This window comes from Sclerotinia sclerotiorum, genomic scaffold, assembly GCF_000146945.2.
Source record: "Sclerotinia sclerotiorum 1980 UF-70 scaffold_15 genomic scaffold, whole genome shotgun sequence".
Lineage (NCBI taxonomy): Eukaryota > Fungi > Ascomycota > Leotiomycetes > Helotiales > Sclerotiniaceae > Sclerotinia > Sclerotinia sclerotiorum.
The window spans coordinates 568,532-589,284 of record NW_001820821.1 but is presented as its reverse complement, the minus strand read 5'-3'; the positions used below and the strand labels follow the sequence as shown (position 1 = coordinate 589,284).

The 20,753-nt window shown below is 40.8% G+C and overlaps 8 protein-coding genes across 8 annotated transcripts; 6 read left to right on the top strand and 2 right to left on the bottom strand.

Annotated features, from left to right (window-relative positions):
* Window positions 1-992: 992 nt before the first annotated feature.
* On the bottom strand, window positions 993-3,152 carry SS1G_10289 (predicted protein; the record flags this gene model as incomplete). Its single annotated transcript, XM_001588692.1, has 6 exons — window positions 993-1,111; window positions 1,174-1,270; window positions 1,508-1,742; window positions 1,986-2,509; window positions 2,758-2,962; window positions 3,127-3,152. The coding sequence occupies 6 exons, from the start codon at window positions 3,150-3,152 to the stop codon at window positions 993-995; spliced, it is 1,206 nt and encodes a 401-aa protein (XP_001588742.1).
* A 1,539-nt stretch (window positions 3,153-4,691) lies between these two features.
* SS1G_10288 (hypothetical protein) lies at window positions 4,692-5,762 on the top strand (the record flags this gene model as incomplete). The annotated part of the gene is made up of 3 exons (XM_001588691.1): window positions 4,692-4,793; window positions 4,877-5,489; window positions 5,548-5,762. The coding sequence occupies 3 exons, from the start codon at window positions 4,692-4,694 to the stop codon at window positions 5,760-5,762; spliced, it is 930 nt and encodes a 309-aa protein (XP_001588741.1).
* Window positions 5,763-6,975: 1,213 nt separating this feature from the next.
* On the top strand, window positions 6,976-8,666 carry SS1G_10287 (hypothetical protein; the record flags this gene model as incomplete). The annotated part of the gene is made up of 5 exons (XM_001588690.1): window positions 6,976-7,066; window positions 7,176-7,475; window positions 7,715-7,945; window positions 7,998-8,172; window positions 8,222-8,666. 5 exons carry the CDS (start codon window positions 6,976-6,978, stop codon window positions 8,664-8,666), a joined length of 1,242 nt encoding a protein of 413 aa, XP_001588740.1.
* Window positions 8,667-13,872: 5,206 nt separating this feature from the next.
* On the bottom strand, window positions 13,873-15,237 carry SS1G_10286 (hypothetical protein; the record flags this gene model as incomplete). The annotated part of the gene is made up of 5 exons (XM_001588689.1): window positions 13,873-14,217; window positions 14,278-14,536; window positions 14,589-14,746; window positions 14,815-15,002; window positions 15,126-15,237. 5 exons carry the CDS (start codon window positions 15,235-15,237, stop codon window positions 13,873-13,875), a joined length of 1,062 nt encoding a protein of 353 aa, XP_001588739.1.
* A 534-nt stretch (window positions 15,238-15,771) lies between these two features.
* On the top strand, window positions 15,772-16,145 carry SS1G_10285 (predicted protein; the record flags this gene model as incomplete). The annotated part of the gene is made up of 2 exons (XM_001588688.1): window positions 15,772-15,851; window positions 16,136-16,145. The coding sequence occupies 2 exons, from the start codon at window positions 15,772-15,774 to the stop codon at window positions 16,143-16,145; spliced, it is 90 nt and encodes a 29-aa protein (XP_001588738.1).
* A 250-nt stretch (window positions 16,146-16,395) lies between these two features.
* SS1G_10284 (predicted protein) lies at window positions 16,396-17,406 on the top strand (the record flags this gene model as incomplete). Its single annotated transcript, XM_001588687.1, has 4 exons — window positions 16,396-16,541; window positions 16,642-16,692; window positions 17,088-17,171; window positions 17,286-17,406. 4 exons carry the CDS (start codon window positions 16,396-16,398, stop codon window positions 17,404-17,406), a joined length of 402 nt encoding a protein of 133 aa, XP_001588737.1.
* Window positions 17,407-17,738: 332 nt separating this feature from the next.
* SS1G_10283 (predicted protein) lies at window positions 17,739-18,228 on the top strand (the record flags this gene model as incomplete). Its single annotated transcript, XM_001588686.1, has 3 exons — window positions 17,739-17,859; window positions 18,008-18,071; window positions 18,225-18,228. 3 exons carry the CDS (start codon window positions 17,739-17,741, stop codon window positions 18,226-18,228), a joined length of 189 nt encoding a protein of 62 aa, XP_001588736.1.
* Window positions 18,229-19,344: 1,116 nt separating this feature from the next.
* On the top strand, window positions 19,345-20,692 carry SS1G_10282 (hypothetical protein; the record flags this gene model as incomplete). Its single annotated transcript, XM_001588685.1, has 4 exons — window positions 19,345-19,375; window positions 19,636-19,964; window positions 20,023-20,263; window positions 20,415-20,692. The coding sequence occupies 4 exons, from the start codon at window positions 19,345-19,347 to the stop codon at window positions 20,690-20,692; spliced, it is 879 nt and encodes a 292-aa protein (XP_001588735.1).
* Window positions 20,693-20,753: the final 61 nt, after the last annotated feature.

The following is a 20,753-nucleotide window of genomic DNA, read 5'->3' as shown; positions in this document are numbered from 1 at the left end:
AGTATGATGAGTACGAGTATGAGGACGAATATGAGGTTATGAGTCGAGGGATGAATACGATAGGTTGGATACTAGTGAGTGAGATCTCACGCTCTCTATGTTTTCTTTTGTTGTTATTGTTGTCGTCGAAGAGAAGAAAAGGGAAAGAAAAGAAAAGAAGATACCCAAGTCTGAAATTACAAGGAAGGAAAGATACAATACGGAGTTAAAGAAACGTTGTAGGAGTTTATTATTGATATCGTACGGAAATTAAGCGAGGGCGTTGAAATTGTTGTTAGCAGTGGTGCTTGTGGAAAGATCCTGTGGATTCTTCATGCATGCATTCATCCAAATCGAATTGAATTGAATCGGAAGTTAGGTCATGGTACTTTGTGGAATATGGTCGGGTTTAATGTATGAGTAGCTATTTATAAATTGATTTTAAAAGTGCAATGACACTTCTGTGTAAATGTTGATGATTTTAATGCAATTGTAAGATTAGCTCGAAGCGAAGAGATGGGTGAAGACATGAAGTTTAAAAGAAATAAAATGAAAAATTAGAAGTTGAAAAATGGCTCGGACTCTGGCCACGGCCTGTAGAAAGCTTGAGGGAAGAAAACGAAATGGGGAATTGGCGAGTAACAACTTCACCTGAACTTCGAAGGTGTTCTCATTGAGGGAACAAAATCAAGAATCCGAACACCAATGAATACCAGTGCATCCCAATTGCTATACCATCCGTGTCTGAGTATCTCAAAGCTCCGTAAAGTCAGCATATCCGTCCTAACATCCGATTCTCCTTCGCATCCACTAGAGACACCAACTCTCCTTATATAACAACCGGCTATTATGTGAAATGGAAGGAAACTCTAGCCCATATTTGAAGTGGCTCCGCATATCATGTGAAGAGAATAACAGAAGTTTTGATCAAGATTGCCTGGTAGATGACTTAATCCTGCCAGTGAGTCGGGATCACCGGCTCGTTAGCCTACCTCTCAAAATGTGATATTAGCCTATCTATTCAACTTTTCTTGTCCACTTAAGGATACGCTTACATAGGGCTCTGATTGGAAGGGGCTATTGGTGAAAAAGGATTCGTCCATGACGCTTGGGATCGGTCTAGGTCTTTTGCCTATACTAAGGCTTGGTATTAGTTGTGGAGTAGAAATGACGCAATGGAAGCTAGTGACTCACTTGCGGAAGAAGCGCGACGAAGCTCTTGAATCTTCGTTTGGAGAGTCTCTGTGTTAATTCTAATTTTTGGAGATGAAATAGTAACTCGGGAGTCAGCCTGTATATGTAAGTTTTGTGGGGACTGGATTGGCGGAGGGGAAAGATTGAGAAGGAATCGTCTCGACGGATGAATGCCTTGATTTGCTGCAGACATAAGAAAATCGCTTCGGGGATGTATCTCTTGCGCCAGCATATGCATGGACTCAGTTGAAGAACTGCTTGGATGCTTGGCGGATAATTCAAATAAAGTGAGAGGGCTGATGTCTTCTTTCTTGACATTCATTTCAGTACCTACCTTGGGGTTGAATGATGATGGAGGCAGAGTTTTTGGCTTGCGAGGATATAAAAGGGATGATATTTGGCGTTGGATGTCTAAACCTTCCGCTTGTCTTGGTCTTGTTCCTTCGCTCAAGGAGTATCTTACATCTCTAACAGAATTGACTGAAGCAGCGTTCACCGTCGATGTTGATCGTTCAAAAACTGTTGATTGCCTCACAATTTGTGATCCTTCTGCGGGGGCGGCGAGCGGACTTTGAATGGAAGTGGTTTTCTTAGCTGCTGTAACTGCCATCAATTATTTATGCTTGCGACTGGCAACCTCCACCCATAATTCTTCCATGGGACTTGATGAATTATTAGGATTAAGAGCAGAAGTCATAAATTCTTTCTGCTTGCCACTAGCAAGTTCATTCGAAGACTACGCAACTATTGTCTTTAAAATTTAAAAGCGGGAACTATCAATAGTTTATATAATGGGATGCGTAAGAAAGTACCTTCTCGTTATCTGGAGACTCCCCCAGGTTGTACGTCGACATAAAAGAAAGAGGTTGGCCTTTGGACTCAGACGGTATGCTCCTATGCCGTACTGTATACGATGGCCTGTAATAAGAGCTACTTGCAACGTCCCTATCACTAGGAGTACGTCTATGACGAGGAGATTGATATCTATGAAAATTGGAGCTTGAAACCTCTTGATATGAGCTAGAGCGGTGGGAGCTGTGCGGACTTCTGGAACGGACATGAGCGTCGCGGGAATACTTGGGACTTCGAGAGCGTAGTCGATAGTGATTTGAAAACTGAGGGCATTCAGCATGCCGACGATAGTGGCTACCAGGGCTTTTGGAAGTAGAGCTGATGCGACGAAAACTTTGGCGGTTTCTTGATGGTGGCCGAGAGCGAGGACGGTACTCACTATCCTGCTCTTGTTTAACTGAGCTAGAGCTGTAGGACGAATCATTGGCACGGGAACCAAGAGGCTCCATGTTGGTGTTATGACTTGGCGTTTTCTTTGATTTACCTATTGTGATTGAGATCAGATGATAATTAGTCTTCTGCCAAATGCAAAGCTGTTGTTAGTTAGTCAAGTAGCGGGTGATACACTCGCGGAAAACAAGTTGATTGTAGCAAAGTAAGTATTTCCAGTAAAACAAAGCGAGTTTAGTGTAACCTTAAGTTTTCTCAGTTTTGAGAGCTTTTATCCTTTCTAGATGGATTCAAAGAACCTGTAGAATCATTGTAAGATCTTATTTGTTGATATTTACGAACTTTGAAGCACCTCAGGGAAGGAAGGCATGGATTATTACTCCTCTTTGGCTGTAGCATATGAACAATTTGAACATCCACGTGATCGTTGCAACCTCCAAAAATCAACTGTACATGTAAGAGCTCAACATCTGTACATGAAATATTCAGTCTTCCTTTTCGTTCAAAATCATCTGCCTCCCTACAGTCTTCATGTTTCTCAAACTTTCTTTTTTGATCAGCTCAACAATTCTTCCTTGACTACAAGGCCTCGAGCTCGTTTACCTGCCTATAGAGGAAGTAGAGATCATCAAAAGCCTGAACTGGCAGTCGTCAAGTAAAATCTGACATAATACACTGGCTAAATCTATATCACATTCACCAATAAATAACCTAGCTTCTTCGGCAACCACCTCCATGTAGCGACTTGCATGAACGATCAAAACTTCATCTTTTCAGCCTTACAGAGAAATTCGCAAACACAACAGCAGCCACAATCTACTCGCAAACTATCCAATCGATTATACATCTCCAAAAGTCCATTCCATCATGTGTGATTAGAAAATTTTTGGATTGACTCGAAACTCTGTATTTTTAGACTATTTCCATCATTATGTCTCAAGACCCCTTATTGTTACCTCCATGGCCCCCAGTGATATTCAACCACATCAAAATTGCAGGGCTCTTTCTTCAGCAAAATTCATTCACTATTTTTACATCCTCTGGGGTCCTTAGGATCTTCCTGTTTAGATATCTAAGGACAGAATATCTTTGTGACTGTCCAGTGCTGCCTTCCCGTTCGCGCTCTACTTGTACTTGAGCATGTGTCTGACCTGCATATGTCCCTCGTAAATGCATCCGCAAGCCCATAAGTATGCTTAATGGCAGATTGGATGGGATGACTGCGTATCTCTCATTTCCTGTGGCCATGGACGGCCTATGGTAGTACCGGCTTCGTCCCGGTTTGGGGTTTAGACATCCCATGAGACATTCGAATTTCAGTGAGCCAATGATCATGATCCATCGTGATCCGGATGAACTCCTCACTGTCGCAAGCTGACTTGCTATTATCGAAATTTCCGTAGGCTTTCATCAGATTGCTACTCCGGCTGGACACTCACACATTCCTAGCGGTTCTCTATTATTGATGTCCCACGCTTCTTAGGAAAGCATGTTTTCCACACCACTGAAGCATGGGTGGCACTACGTCGTCCGGCCTTTCACAGCCGGCATTCTGCTGGTTTATCGTTGGCCAGTAATGCAGATAAGGATCAGGAATCAAGATCTCTGGGAAAAAACTTTTATGTAGATTCTAGATGTAATCTTACTGTAAATCGTATTTCGTGCTGAATGCGACGACCGCGGCCTGCGGCCAGAAGTTTGGCTATAGCCATCCACCATATCAGATTCTGCCAGGTAGTTTCTACGTTTATGTGTCATCGTCACCAACCTTTCCCGGCTGTTGTTGGTTATTTGGTTATAGGTGGGCTGCGGCGTCTCACCTCGCGCATTTCTTGGAGAGCTATATTACAAGGCTTGAAAACAATTATATGGAAGGGAATTCCTTCCGATCTTGAAATCAACTCCCTAAACTTAACTTTCACTCCCACTCCTGGACGGCTAACTCGCCCAGGATCCCGGTGTGTCAACTTACAACCTGCGTCATTCTAGTGTTCAAATTGCATCGCCCTTCTCTCATCCTGTGCTAATTTTGTAGCAAATAAGCATCAAACCCATTATAAATATCTAGGAAATTCCACAAATATCACCATTATATCCAGTTATATTCCAGAAATTTCTTCACTTCATGAAATGATTTATGACCTCCTCGGCCCTGATGGCTACTTACCCCTCGTGGCTACAGGATTGCCCGGCCTTCTATTTTTTGCTGCTTCGAATTAACTTTGAAGAATCCAAATCCTCTTGAACTCTTGTGGTTTTCTCTTAAATACGCAAACATGGTAGTAATCGACAATGAGAAGGTAAACAGCAGCATGCGTATTGCAATAGCAGGCTCTGGCGGCTTAGCCCAGATTTTCGCTCATTACATCAACGAGACGGTAAATCCATTTATCATTTTGTCAAGACAGGTTAGCGGACTTGAGCTCTCTGCTTTTGGAACGGAAATTGACCATGCCATTAGGCTCGACCAGATCTAGAGTCACTGGGCTACCAAGTGACTGTAGTCAACTACGAAAATCAGGATGATCTTCGTTTCCATCTTCGAGGGATAGATATTGTCATTTCAACGGTATCTGGGACCCCTCAAATCAACCTTATTGACGCTGCCGCTCATTCCCGTGTCCAACGTTTCGTCCCCGCAGAATACCAAGACAAGCCTGAAGGGCGACCAACAAATGACCCCTTAGATCGTGGAAGAGCTGCAAGTATCGAAAGGCTTCGACATTGGGCTCAACACCGTCGTTATCGAATGCAATATACTGTGTTTTGCTGTGGAGTTTTATATGAACGATTTGCCCGAGGAGGTCTAGCTTCAATGGGTATAAGCACTTCAACTGCACTCGGATATCCAGGCTCTTTCCTAATGAATATTGAGACCAACGCTGCTGAAATTGTGGAATATAATAATACAGGACAACCTGTGTCAATTTCCATGACGTCGGTATATGATGTGGCGAGGTTCATCGCAGCAGCACTTGATTTAGACCAACACATGTGGCCTACAGAGTTTAGAATGCAGGGTGACCGGAAAACCGTGATGGAGCTTGTGCAGTATGCTGAGGCTGCCAAAGGACGTAAGTATTGATCGGTGTTTCTGATGAGTCAGCTAAAACTAATGCTATGGATTGGTAGAGCCATTCACAACAACCATAATCGCAGCTCCAGCACTAGCGGCAAAGATTCAAGAAACAGCTTATTACCAAGATCATGCTAGAGTCAGTCGGATACAAGAGTTGATAGCGACTGAGCAGAGGAGATACGACTTTTCGCAGGTCAATTTGAACGCTTTAGTCAACTTTCAACCAATTTCGTTTTGGGACTGGTTACGTACCCACTGGGCACCTTGATGAGCTTACCTTTCACCAGTTTCATGGCAATAATTGAACACTTTATCATCGGACACTTGCACTAGATCGTCTGATGTAGGATTCTTTCAATTGGAAATATTTCGGTTAAACTTGGAGTACCGTTGCAATAATGAATTAGAGATAGAGACAGGGGGTTAGATATAAGATTATTTATCATGTTAAGAAAAGGATAGAAAGGAAGATCTATTCTCGCAAGAGAGGGATATCGCAGATTATCTGACTTCTTTGGACAACGAACCCTTTATTTTCTTCTCTTCTCTTCTATTAAGTTTTGTTTTAGACATCGTTTACACATATAGATAGATTTTGGATGGCTCATAGATGTGATAATTACAGCCATGTTTTTATCCGTCCTCGTAACTTTCAATGTGAATTTTGCTGTATGTAGGTACATAGAGAGAGTTCTTAAATCTATGCCTATCCAAAATACTTTTACCTTGCAAATCATAACAGAATCATGAGATTTTATGCAGTATCGTGACGTGACGGTAAGATGATTGAATAGTAGGTACTAATTATTGACAAAATATGGAATACACCTTTAGCGGAAAAGATCCAGTGCTTTTCTCCCTGTGCATTTATTGGGATCATCGACCTCGGATTTGGATTTGGAGGGTTCGAATAAGAAGGGGAAAGGTTGCAATAATTACTTTGTACGAACTCTAGATCTTTGTGTGTGAAGAACGGAAATTGTGGTTTGAGTATGGATATATGGTAATTTGTAAGAGGCTTGGAAGAGAGTTTGATAGTATATTTTGTTCTTGTAAGGAAAGAGACTATTTGATTAGACTCTTTCCTTTTTGTGGGGATGGATGGTAAAATTTATAGTATTTTAACTTCTATAGTCATAGATTGAGAATAAGTTCATACAAATTTAAACACATCCAAAAGAGAAATCCTATGATCTCTCGGCATTGGTCACATCACATGATTTATTTGTTCCGGCGCTAGCGAAATGTAAACATTGAATCCCCATTACATTACCAGCTACAATAATCAACCGTTCATACCCAGCAACCCACGATCCCCACGAATTGCACCTAGATTTATCTAACCTCGAATACCGACATCTATCGATTGACGCGAAGACACACGAAATAATCGCGCGAAATATACCTAATTCACCAGTTTCAAAGCAACTATCGCCCCGACAACGAGAAATCCAAGAAAGCAGATGCGCTGCTAAACATCAATGACTACCCTTGTACGAGCTCGAAATCCCCTAGAATCGTTGAGAATGAACCAACAACCTGCGGGAAGAAGAAGGAGTAAACGATTAGCTGGTGGGTTTCGATATTTCTTACTGTTTGGATATGTGATGATAGGCGGGGGGAATGAAGGAAGGAGGAATTTTTTGCGCATTGGCCAAGAAGTTACTGACAAAAAGAATAGGATATGAGGAGGAAGATGGAGATTTTCAATTCACGCGTATATCAAAAAAGGCCAAGACCACGGCATCCGTACCGGATCCAATACCGGAGGCAGTACAGCCTGTAACAACGACGGTACCTAGGAGGACTAAGAAGGTAGTTCATGAGCGCGAAACCCATGGTGTTACATCGGCGTCATCGCCGCCTGTTAAGAAAACGAGAGGTGCACCGAAAACCAACTTATCTACGCCGAAAGAATCGAGGGTAGAGAAGGTGCAGAAACCCAGGAGTGAAGTCGAACCGAAACGAGGGACTAGGAAAAGTACGCGTTTATCGACCGAAAAATTTCAGAATGGAAACCGAAAATACTCGTCGAATGGGAAGCAGGGGATCATGATTAACAGTATCCGACATGGATCGATGGTGCACCAGTACCAGAGGAATCAACTAGGTCGACTATAGAAGCCCTTAATAATACGCATTCTACGGTCATCGCCCTACCATTTAGCGATACACCATCATGAATCGAAATAAGGAATTACGAAAGAAGGGCCGGGACAGGTCAGAGGAGGAGTAGTTTAGGTATGCGTGGGAGGAGGGCAAGTTCACTCATTGATAGTGGGTACAGTGCGATACCCCATAAAGAGGTCGAGACCTCGCAATTTTATAAGCATATTGAGGATGGGTTACCTGAACCGAGGAGGATGAAACAACTTTTGACATGGACGGGCGAAAGAGCTTTACCGGAAAAACCCGCGCATGGCGATCCGGATAGTGGTGCGAAATTGGCAGGTGAGTACTTTAGTCACATGGGAAGTCTGGAGAAAGGACTAATTAAGTACAGCGAGGGCAATATCGGAAGCTCTTCTCAAAGATTTTGGTACCAATTCTACCTTTTCGAACTGGTTCGATCGGGAAGAAAAACAGCCAACCAGGATAACGAAAGTGGTCAAAAAGCCCAATCCTAAAAACATCGAGGCTGAAGAAAACATACAAGCGTTAGAAGCTCGAGTAAAACAGTATGATTCTATCTATCTAAAACTTAAACGTTGCGCTAACAAATCCCAGACTAGAAATAGAAAAAGCGCAATGGATATCCTTCAAAAAGCCTCCAGCGCCACTTCCACCACTCTTTCCCAATACAGATGCAGATACAAATCCCCTCTCACCTTCTCAAATAGATGCTACACTTCTCGACCCCGAACAATCTGACATTCTCTCTCTAATAAACTCCTCACCATCTTTATCTTTACGCGAAAATGTCTCGGAAAGATTAAAAACCATCCATCAAGAAATTGAAGGAAAAGTGGATCGCTTTGTAGACGGAATTCATAAAATTGAAAGATATGGGGAAACAGTAGGAAGAGTGGCAGATAAGATATTGGCGTTAAGTGCAGTGAGGCTGGATGAAAGGGAGAGAAGGGAGAGGGAATTAGTAGGGACGAGGGATGTGCCAATGGTGGAGGTACTGAGGAGTTTAAGTAGGATTTTACCCGAGGGAAGTGCGAGGTAGTTTTACCTGTATTCATCAATGCAATTATTGATTGATATGTATTGTGGTGAAAGAATCCATAACCACATTGGGTCCCCTTCCTGCTCAACTAGATCATTGAAGGTTGAAATGCGGAATTAGGCGAGATGGGATGGGTGGGGAAATGAATAGAGGGAGAAATGGAACATTGAATGAATGAATGAATGAATGAATGATGATAAGCGCCTTTTGTCATGTTTTTATTCTATTTTATTTTACTTTTGCCTTCTTTTTTTTATGCGGATTCTTTGATTTTTTGGTACACTGAATAGAAGCGTAATATAGTAAATAGCATAGTAGGATAACAGGATAGCAAGTTTGCTTCTTTTCTTCTTTAGTTTTAGTTTGTGTTGTAAGATTTTACAAATGAATGGATGGGATGGATTTGGCTGTGCATAATATGCATAATGTGGTTTCAATGGAGTAAAAAGGGGAGGGTGTTTGGTATGTTTATGTTAGGATAGTGGGTTGGGTGAGTTGGTATGGTTAAGATAGTATGGTATGGGAAGGATTGTGTTGTTTATAGGTAGTGTAGTGTGGTCGTTGAAGTTGGTATTGAAGGTTGATTTTGGGTATTGGTATTGAGCTACTGTTCCTACCCTACCCTAGTTATAGATTAGGATGATTGATGATTTGGGAAGAGGATCGTGGGGGGAGGGAGGATGGATAGGGTGGATCAAATCAATGGATCATGAAGATTTGGAAGATTTAAATGATTATTACGAAGTGAGATTACTAAAATTCCTTTTTTGTCATTTTTAATATTTTCATTTATACCGGGGATTAATGCTGGCTTGATTTTAAAGTTTTAAAGTTTGAGGTGGTGTCAGGTAGATAGGTAGTTGGCTACTAGGTAGTCTTAGTCTTTGTGAGTTTTTATATCGTCACTAAATAGTCTAGATGGTTATTTTACTAATAGGTACTAGGTACTATATATGAATCATCTTCTATTCTCTTCTCTTTCCAATCTTATTTTCTCTCTCTTCGATTACCTTCTTCTCTTCGACTCCTCCCTCTCATCTCAAATATCAACCAACTAGCTCATATACACATCCCATCCCAGCACACAAATCACAAAATACAAAAAATGCCACCTCCTGCTTCTTCTACTTCTACTCCTTCTTATTCCTCACCAATCCTCACAATCGAAAAATTCGAAGAAACATCCACTTTAGCGATAAATTAAATAGGAGAGGCCGCAAAACTTTTTGGTGAAAATTATGGGGTTTGGGGTTTGAAGGCTAGGGAGAATATGATGATGGGTGGGGAGTTTGGTTAGTGGGGTGATTTTTACTTTTTTTTTTTTGAGGTTTTGAGGTTTTGAGATTTTGAGGTTTGTGATTTTATTGAGGGAATGATTTTGCAGTTTGTGGTCTGAAGTTTGTGGTTTGGAGTTTGAAAGGTGGCGGGTGATGAATTTAAATTTGAATAATTGAAGTGGGTTTAGGGTTTGGGTTGGTTGGTGGTTGGCTTGTCTTGATGGGGGTTTGTTAGTTGGAATGGGGTGGATTTTGAATTTGAATTTTGAATTTTGAATCTTTCGAGTGAATTGTTGAGTAGATCTTTCAGGTGGATTTGATCTTTCAAACATGTCGGTTTAATCTTTTAAATGGATTGGATTGGATTGCATTGGATTGGATTGATCCTCTCGATAGGTTGAAGATCTTAGATCATTTGGATTTCTGACGTTTAACCATTCAAACTCTCATCTCGACCCCCTCATCCCACAACCTTCATCTCTCATCCCACATCCCCCAATCCTAACTCTAAAACCCAGGAACCCACATAAAAATCACCCACCCCCCCGAAAGCTCCGCTCTCAACTCCTCCCCCCCTCATTAAACAACCTACACACACATTCATATTCGTCTCCTCTCATCCTCTTCCTCTTCCTCCACAACCATCGGCCACCTCTTCGCTACGCGCTGAAAACACCAGGGTCAGAATATGCTATGGATAACCCAATTATGCTTACATCGTCAATACCGAAATCAAGGAATTACGAAACAAATACTTGGATATCTTAAGATGAGCGAGAGAGATACAGAAACAGGAGGAAGGGGAGAGAAAGTAAGCAAAGGGGGAAAAGAAAAAGAAAAAGAAGAAGGAAAAGGAAAACAAGAAATAGTAGGAATTCTCAGTGCTCCACTCTTTCGCCCTAATGGCCCTTTTGAGTATTTTCGGAAACGGAATACGAGATATTGATAAGAAAATAAGTATGATGAGGAAAAAGGGCTATATAAGAGAACTTATGAAATCATATCCTATAGAATATATTAGGGATACTAAAAATTAAAGAATCATTATTCAATGAGGGGGATCAAAGTACACATCTAGATGGGAATGGAACGGTGATTTAACATGTGCTGATACGCAATTTTGGGTGGATAAATCATAAGGAGCCGCTTGATGGATTGTGTGGCCGTTTGGGGAATTAACTCTTTTTGATGGTATGTGAGGTTTTGCTTTTGGTGAGGAGTAGGTAAGTAGGTAAACTTTATTGAGTTGATTTTGTGGCTTGTGGTTTATAGTTTCAGGATTTATAGATGATGGATACGTGTTTGGGTTTAGACAATGAATAAAATGAGTAATACTTACTTATCTTTATCTCAATATTTTTGATAATTTCTTTATTTTTTAGAATATCAACAGTAGATACAAAAATTCTATAAGCACTTTTTCAATCCTCATCACTGGCAAAATCAATAAAATATCAGTAATTTCTATAAAAAAAAAGATTATAAATTTAATTTCTAATATTATAAGATTATAATTGAAATTTATATAAAATATTGAAATTTTTATCCAAATTACTATATAAAATATTAATAAATAATTTTCTAAATTTTTTAAATATATATCTCAAATTTATTAATTAATTGTTATTAAATATAAAAAGATTTATATTAAATATATATTATCTTTTTTTAAAAATTATAAAATTTAGAGATTTGAAAATTTCTTATATATAAAAGATATATTCATTCAAGTTTTTATTTTATATAATAATAAGATTTCACTAAATAATATATTATAATTATATAGATATTGAATAATATTAATTTGAAAATGATGAGTTTTGATTTTTCACAGAATTATACTTGCTTATGGAATTTCTGCACCCACTATTATATCTTTAGAATATCATAATCATTTATTTGTAACGATACTATACTGGAGGCAGCGGCTGCCTAAGGTTTCGTCTGGTTGGTAGTTGTGGGTTAAGGCTTTATCACTGGTCTTCACTTGGAAGTGAAGTCGTTACTAGATCAAGTAGAATGTAGGTAACTAGTTGATAACTAAGTTGAGCACGAAGCTCCTTAACCACGAGACTAAATGAATGTTTATATACCCTATATCATCTTTTGAGGACCCTTGGGACCCTAAGGTCCAAAAGGTCCTCGAGGTCACGTGAATTAATGAATCGTGACATTATTCTATTTCCTCACCCCGGAAATTCTATATATTATCTCGAGTCTCCTCTTATTATTTTTAAGCCCCTATATCAGCACGATTAATATTCATTAATATCAAATTCGAGTTAATCAATATTTAGATGATTCAATTATAAATCTATACTATACTATTGATACAGATAGAAATTTAGTATTATATAGTCTTTCCTTCGACTTTTTTCCCTCTCCACTCTCATAACCTATTTTCTTAATCCCCTTATATTAGCTTATTATATTATTATTTTAAACTATCCTCTTATACTCTCCCCTCACACTATTCCCCCCTCCTCTCCCCCTCCACACCCTATATCCACCCCCATATCCACCAACCACATCTCCTCCATCTCTCATACTCCCACTCCTACTCCCTCTCTCTCACTCTCACCCCCCAACCACATCAAAACAACCCCTTATATATACAAGTACATTTAAAGTACATTTAAAGTATATTTAAAATACATTTAAATACCTACTATACACACAAATCCTAAATCCATCCCATATCCCACATCCCACATCCCATACCCCAGTCCCCTAAATCCCTAGTTTCCCAAACAACTTATAAAATTTGCAAGGGGATCTATTTATCTATCTAGCTGGAAGTTCTATTTTGTTTCGTATAATAATAGATGATTAGATTATGTTAGGTTATGTTAGATTATATTAGGTTAAGATAAATTATAAAGTGGATGAGATAGAATCCAGAGAGATAGAGAGAGTGTGTGAGAGAGAGAGGGAGAGGTAGAATCCAAAAAGAGAATCCAAAGAGGAGGTGGCTGGGGGAAGAGAGATGCTATCATGAACTACCTAGACACAAGTTGAAATGGTATATATTTCATTTCTCTATTAATCAATCAATCGCTCGCTCCAAATCATATTTTTAATCCTCCACCACCGCTAACCGCTGCTCACTACTATTTTTTCACAACCACTACTCCATATCGTTTCCTTTAATGTGTAGTTGGACACATGCTCCATACCCTTTCACTCCCCCCCATCACCCATTCTCTCTGCCTTCCTCAAAAATCTATAAAGAGGCTAATGACCACTAGAGAAAGAGTAACCAATCCATTAACAGCATGAAACACCCAGAAAGAGATCCCATCCCTAAATTCATTTTATTCATTCCAATCAATCAAATATCCATCCTTAAATTAAAAGATCGAAACCTTCATTCTGATTCCCTCCCTACCATGCAATTGAAACTCCCTTCACCATCACTCATCCCAAATTACACAAAAGCCAAGCTGCGAGTTGTATGTACTGTGCATCCTCAAGTGAGAAGTATAAGTAGAATGGCACGCCGCCGATTATCTGATCAACAGAGAAATTGTGTGTGAACAGCGAAGAAATTTAGGTTTGTTAATTTATTATACAAACCGTTTGATATTCGAAAATGGTCGGAAAATCTCTCTTCTGCTCCAAATGAAAAGAAATTAAATTAAAAAAGAAAGGAATAAAACACGTGAAAAGAAGTGTGGGTATTTTGGTGAAGAGAAATTTTGCTCCGTATATGGTGTAAGATGGAACTTTTGACCAACGTCGCTGGGACGTTTTGTATGAAGACCAAAAGCGAATGCGATGCGATATTTTCAAGATGAAAATGATAACCACCGCAGCGAATGGTCATATTTATATAACGGGGTTCTGTGCTGCTCAGATGGGGGAGGGTCGTGCTTGTGCTGGAAGGGGGAATCTTAAAGGCTTGGCTCCGAACAGACAGAGGTTCATTATCAAAGGATCAACTTTTGAAGATTTCTCTGTATGATCATGTCCTGCACGGAACTCATAGTGACCTTGAGGAGATCGGTATCGGTAGCGTTTGTAAAGTGGCCATAAACTTCACGTCCAGGGCTTCGGTTCAAGGCAACAAATTTGTCCATGAAATATTTCGACGTCTGTTGCCAGCTTGTAGTATCTCCTTGGAAATCGGAGAAGCCGAACTTGGTGATTGGACTGTGACTAAGCTTGGCTTTAAACAAGTCAATCTTGTTCAAGAAGAGGATCAATGCAGAGTGTTTGAACCAATGAGAGTTGGCAATTGACTCCCAAAGCATTAAAGCTTCCTGCATTTGATTCTGGAATAGTGTTAGTCGCTACTGGCGTAAATTGATCAGCGGAGCTGATATGTGACTTACTCCATCCTTGTCTTCAGCTAGACATTGATCGTAACCACTGATAGCAACCAGAAATAGTAATGCGTTGACATTCTCAAAGCAATGTATCCATTTCTTTCGTTCCGATCTTTGTCCTCCAACATCGAACATTCTGTATTGCAAGGATCCGAGATCGAAGTTTGTTTCGGTTATACCTGTGGTTCTTAATCTCGCACGAAGGACATCTTGATCCGTTGGGACGAACTCCTTGCTGAAGAGACGGTCTAAATCCTCGAAGAAACTGGGAACATAAGTTAGAAATGTAGATTTCGCAGAGCTGTAGGGACACTTACTAGCCCAAATTATCGTGTAGAGCAAACTCATTCCCTCTGTCGACGGCCTTTTGTATACCTGGATCCGCCCACATATCTTTGAATGCTTTAAGATATTCGAAAGGGATTGGTTCGAGTGGTCGAAGGTCCTTTTCTTCTGTGATCATAGGGACATATTGCTACGAATGAAATTAGCCATTGTTTTTTTAATAGTTAAACATGAAAGTGGGTTGGCGCATAAACCTACACTGGTATTTTCGTCCTCGAAAGGAATGTTGAAATCAGTCATCGCCTCTACTGTCATTCTCAATCCATCTAAGATGTTGTGAAAGATGATAATGCGCCATTCTTCCTTTTCGTTTTTCGAAAAACCTTCTTTAGTGTAAATAATTCTCATCTGCTTCAGAATAGTTGATTTCCCAGACTCTCCAGCACCTGCCGATAGTAATAATTAGCATGCATCATTCTCATCTTTAGATCGTGAGGCTCGAAAGAGTTCGAATGCTCTGATTTGATTGTGGTTCTACCGAGTTGTGGAGGATGCGACAACCAACTTACCCAATAGTAACAACTTGACTTGCCGTTGCATAATCTTCTCATCTTTGTGGATAAGAGCGTCTATCTCTTTAGACCTCTTAGCCTCGACATCCTCCCTGCTGCCGAAACACATCATAAAGGGCCAAACTGGAGGAGCAATTTTGAATGATGTTTTCTAATCGCCAAAGGCGATGGTGTGGTGTAATTGAAGAAGAGTTTAAGGATCTGGGGTATGAAAGTATGTATTTGAGATTATTACCTAGGATAGGTAGGTAAAATATGATAACGTTTAACGAGAATTAGATATGTCGTTTGATAGCAGTGGGAGGTGGTGAGTGAGTGAGTGAGGGTAGGGTAGGTGAGCCAAGAATAACCTTGAAGCAAGGGCAGGTACCTGTATAATTTGATTTGGTTACTGGGTAGTATGGTGTTGTTGTTTATCGTTGTTGAAGAACCACTCAAGTACGGCGTACGGTAGTGTCAAATAGTAGTGTCAGATAGAAAGCTTCCAAGGAACTGGGACTTTGGGAGCGTTTCTTTCTTCAACAGACGAGAGATTTCGCTCTGGGTTGACAAATTTTAAAATTATTCGGGGATGGTCGCTGTTGATAAGACGGCGGGCGGCTTTGATGGGAAGGTCGTCTAGTGGGTAGATATGCAGACCAAAATGGGCGACGGATCTGGACTCGCTCGGGGAACTAGGGATTTAAGAGGATCGAAAAGTACGGAGTACCTACTAGGGAGGGAGTGAGTGAGTAGAGGCAACTTTAATTTAGGTAGGCCGGCAGAAGTAATCAGTGCTGACGGATTCGGAGTTTGAAATAAGATAAAATAAATACCTAGTAGGTAACTAACTAACTCTTTTGAATTGACGATGGTTTTCTTCTGAGGTTTTGCAGAATTGATGACGGTTTTTGACTAAGATTTGATTTTGATTCTGAGGTTGATGGTTGGATGTTCCGGTCTTTGATTTGAATCGTAATATTTCTTCCGAATAGGCAGTACTGTATGTAGTAAGACTGACTATCTAGTACCCAGTAGTATTGTAGTAAGACTACAATATCTCACAATATCTCTCTCCTCCTAAATATTATCCCGAGTTATTTTTGGTATATTGAGTGAATTAAAAAATAATAAAAAATAAAAAAATGCCTTGAAGGTGAGTCTGCTTAATAAACAGAATTGTAACCGTAACTGTGACCGGATTATTCTCTTACGTTTCGATTGGATTCGTCGCAATATATCAGTATGTAGTATGTACTCGTTGTGGTGGGTGCTTGACCGTTTGGCGATGGATGGATGGAGTGCGTGGGGCGAATGGATTTTGAAGAAGGAAGAGGAAATGGAAGTGCAGGAAGGGAAGGGAGTGAAGGGGAAAAGCGAGAGAGGATTTGATCCTCAATTTTTTGATGCCGAAGTTGTTGAAGGACCCTCAGGGTAAGGTTGCTATCGTCTGCTATCCTCTAATGGGCATGAAAAACAGATTGGCTTGCTAGGTAGGTGCACGCACTGACGCTGGCGTACGGGAAGCATAAAGAGAGGAAAAGAGAGAAAAAGAGACAGAAACAAAGATGAATAATATTTACGGGTTTGTCCCAGATGTACTCTACAAGTGTAGGTAGTCGCCTGTAGGTACTTAGGTAGATACTCCGTTGTATCTCTAATCCCAATATGAATTATATGTATTCAAAGGTAGAGGAAAGGAAAGATGATATGCAACATTGGGATGAGGTTTGAGATATCAATATGAATGCTTGCTTATTTACTCAATAGATTCTCCATTTATTCGCACGCGATGGTGCCCTTCTATTTTAGTTTCAATATTGATAATGAATCATTGATACTGTTTGATCGGCTTCCGCGACCTTTTCCATCATGTGCATCCAAGCATGTTCAAGCATCTAAGCAACTTGTCCTCTATTCCGTGTGGTAGGTGGTATCGCATCGTGTATCTCAAGGACGTAGAATCTAAAAAATGCACAGTATGCACCCAAGGTGTGTGGTAGATGCTGACGATATGAGCAACACCATCATTGTCATTGTAACCTCAGACGGCCGTTTTAGTACGTAAGGTCTCAAAATCTTCACACAGGGATGCCAAGGGTATCAAGGCTTGGAGTATAACCACATGGAAATGGTACTCCATATGGCATAGATGCATGTAAACTAAGGCATGTACAGGGAAGCAACGTGGAAATGTAGATTGGGACGCTGTCAAATCAGTTCCGACTCCCTAAACTTTGGTTCATATGAGGAGAAAGGGGCACCAAGAGGTCCACACCTTGGTGTCGGCAACCAGTGAACACGGCGTAAGATGTGGATAATTGATATAAATGTTTGGTGGTCTGTTTAAAAAATGGAAAAATGGAAAGATGGAAAGATGAAAATGGTGAAAAGCTGGAAAGATGACTAGAACGGACGAATGGACATTGAACCTGTACGAATGATAAATATGTCTCCAGGATTAAGGGTTAGAGGGGCAGTGTTACAACCAGTCACTGATTTGAAATGTTCCATGGAGATATCGGTATATGTAGTGTAACCACCATGGAGAGAAATCCAAGGTACTCTGAACAACGTGTTTTCTTGTAGTATCTTTTCTTCGTGCATACGGGAGTTGTGGTACTCTCAAGTATGCACAGAGTAATCGCAAATGTATTTATATATGGATTAAAGGTCGGTGATTCAGGGGTGGCAAGCAGGATGGGTGGGAAAATGGCTGGATGGCGCAGCCCCATTAATACTACCTACCGCAGTAAACACAAGGATGAATCTTACCTGGCCCAGCTGCAGTAGTTGACAGACAGAGAGAAGAAGGAAATCATGGTCGGCGTGGTGAGAAAATAGGTGCATCACCATCCACAGCACGAGGTTCAAAAGGGAGTAGGTATCCTAACCTATAGAAGAAGTAGGAATGTACAAGGAAGCTTCGTCTGCCAGTAATTCTATCACAAATATAAATACTAGGTAAGCATTGAACTTTGTCATAAGTGTAACATTTTAAGAGAGAAGCCAACCTCGGGGTAATCTCATATTCGTCATACAGGGCACACATGGGACACACACAGTTTAAAGTACATACTATATTGCGGGCCGTAGATTTGAACCTGACTGCTTTAGATAGAAGGGTAATTCTACTCCGGTACTGAGCGAGCCGTAAGTTAGAGTGTCTACCCTAGTATGCCATGCAGAAATAATGCAGCAGCTACGGACCCGTCCAGCAAGTTCCCCTCTTCTAGATACACCTGAAACGAACCATTTATTATCGACGGAAATCTCTCAAGGCCAAACAAATAAGCAAGGGCTCCGTAGGCAACCTAACAACTTAACTTACAAGTAATCCGGTTGGACAACTTGATTCGTCCTTTTCTCTAGTAAATCAGTAAATCCGATTTGACCAAGTGCACTCATTCCAATAACAAGGATCATCCCACATCCAGGTGGCACATACTTTTCTACCTACCGGTATTTCCCCAATGATGCTTATTTCTTTTGGCTTTTTTTTCGATTCCGTACATTTCTACCTTTCAATTTTCGCCCCACTCTCATCAGTGAGATTTTAAGGATCATCTTGAGATTGATAATACCCCTCAAGCTAATAAATAATATATACCGGGCAGGCTGTGAGTACCTACTATGTACAGAGTATAATCAACATTTGATCAAGGTGGTGAGGAAAAAGTCATCATTTTGACCCTTGAACAATTATTAGAGCTAGTATATATTTATTGAGTGAACAGCTTCCAATTTGTCCCGTAACATCAGATAAATATCAAAAAATTAACTCCCTTTGGGGAAATCTTCGAGAATTGTGAAAACTAACCAATCACAGTAGCTTTGTGGGTCTCATATCAAATAAGGTGTAAGGTGGGGTAGGAAAGTGCTTGGGAGCAGCAGTCATATCAAAAAAAAAAAAAACTCTTCAGGGTATTCTTGACACCAGGGAACCAAGGTCGTTTTTTGTTGGTCTTTTTTTTTTTTTTTTTTTTGGCAAACTTCTACCATTTCCACTTCTCTTTTTATTTCGCTTGTTATTGCAAGAACCACTTGTACCTGCAATCTTCCTTGCGCGTTTTACACTAGATACCCAACCTCAATCAGTCTCACTCCAAACCTCCATCAAGGAACGAGTTTATCTTTCTCTCCCCTCAACATATTCCGTATTCGTTTTTCCAGAACCCTCATTTGCTCTCCACGATACAACCTTCCAAACCGATTCTTTTCCAAATCTATCGTAAAGATGTCAGAGATCACCCACCCCACTATCAAGGGTATGTCCGAGTAATCTTCTTTTCTTCTTCTGCTCTACATCACTGCGTTGTGTGCTACGCGAACATAATCGAATATTGTTTTCAAGTAAGACATTCCCTGGGGTGACATGTATGTTGCGGTCAGGGTTCAATGCCATTGCCTGAATGATTTCTACGCCTTTCGGCGTGCATCTGGAGTTGGGCCAATACAGCATCTGCGGGAACGTGCTACATCCGACAATATGCAAAAAAGTATCCGAAGCTGATTAGGTGATTGACAGATGGCTGGTTCCGCGAAATTTCCGAGATGTGGCCTGGCCAGGCAATGACCCTCAAGGTTAAGAACGTCCTTCACCACGAGAAGAGCAAATTTCAAGATGTTTTAATTTTCGAGTCCACTGATTATGGCACCGTCTTGGTCCTCGACAATGTCATTCAATGCACTGAGCGCGATGAATTCTCATACCAGGAGATGATCACCCACTTGGCTATGAACTCCCACCCCAACCCAAAGAAGGTCTTGGTCATTGGTGGAGGGGATGGAGGTGTCTTGCGTGAGGTGGTCAAACACGATTGTGTAGAGGAAGCAATCCTCTGCGACATTGATGAGGTTGGTAGCAGATATCTAAAATTCATGACTTACTTTTTATACTGACATTGTGTAACAGGCCGTCATCCGTCTTTCCAAGAAATACCTTCCTGGAATGGCTATCAGCTATCAACACCCCAAGGTCAAGACTCACATCGGTGACGGATTCAAATTCCTGGACGATTACAAGAACGAATTTGATGTTATCATCACCGATTCTTCCGACCCAGAGGGACCTGCCGAAAGTTTGTTCCAGAAGCCATACTTTGAGTTGCTATTTGGTGCTCTTAAGGAGGGTGGCGTCATTACCACACAAGGTTGTATGTTTCATTTTTCTATGCTTACACTTCTAGTGCTGTGTGTAGTAGCGGTGGGCAAATGACATTCGCTTTTTCCTTATCATCCTATATATATACCCCCTCTGAATTTCCCTTTCACGGGGCATGAATGCTAACGCTCCGTTTCTCATAGCCGAGAACCAATGGCTCCACCTCCCATTGATCACTAAGCTCAAGAAGGACTGCAAAGAAGTATTCCCCAACGTCGAATACGCCTATACCACCATTCCTACATACCCATCTGGCCAAATTGGATTCATGGTATGCTGTAAGGACGCCGATCGCGATCTCAGCAAGCCTGTCCGCAAATGGTCCCCAGAAGAGGAGGAGAAGTTGTGCCGCTACTACAACGCTGCTATCCACGAAGCAAGCTTTGTCTTGCCAACTTTCGCCCGTGCTGCATTGAAGTAGGGTGTTGATTCCACTTAATTTTAGTTGCGTTGTAAATACACAACTTTGGGCATAAAGCATA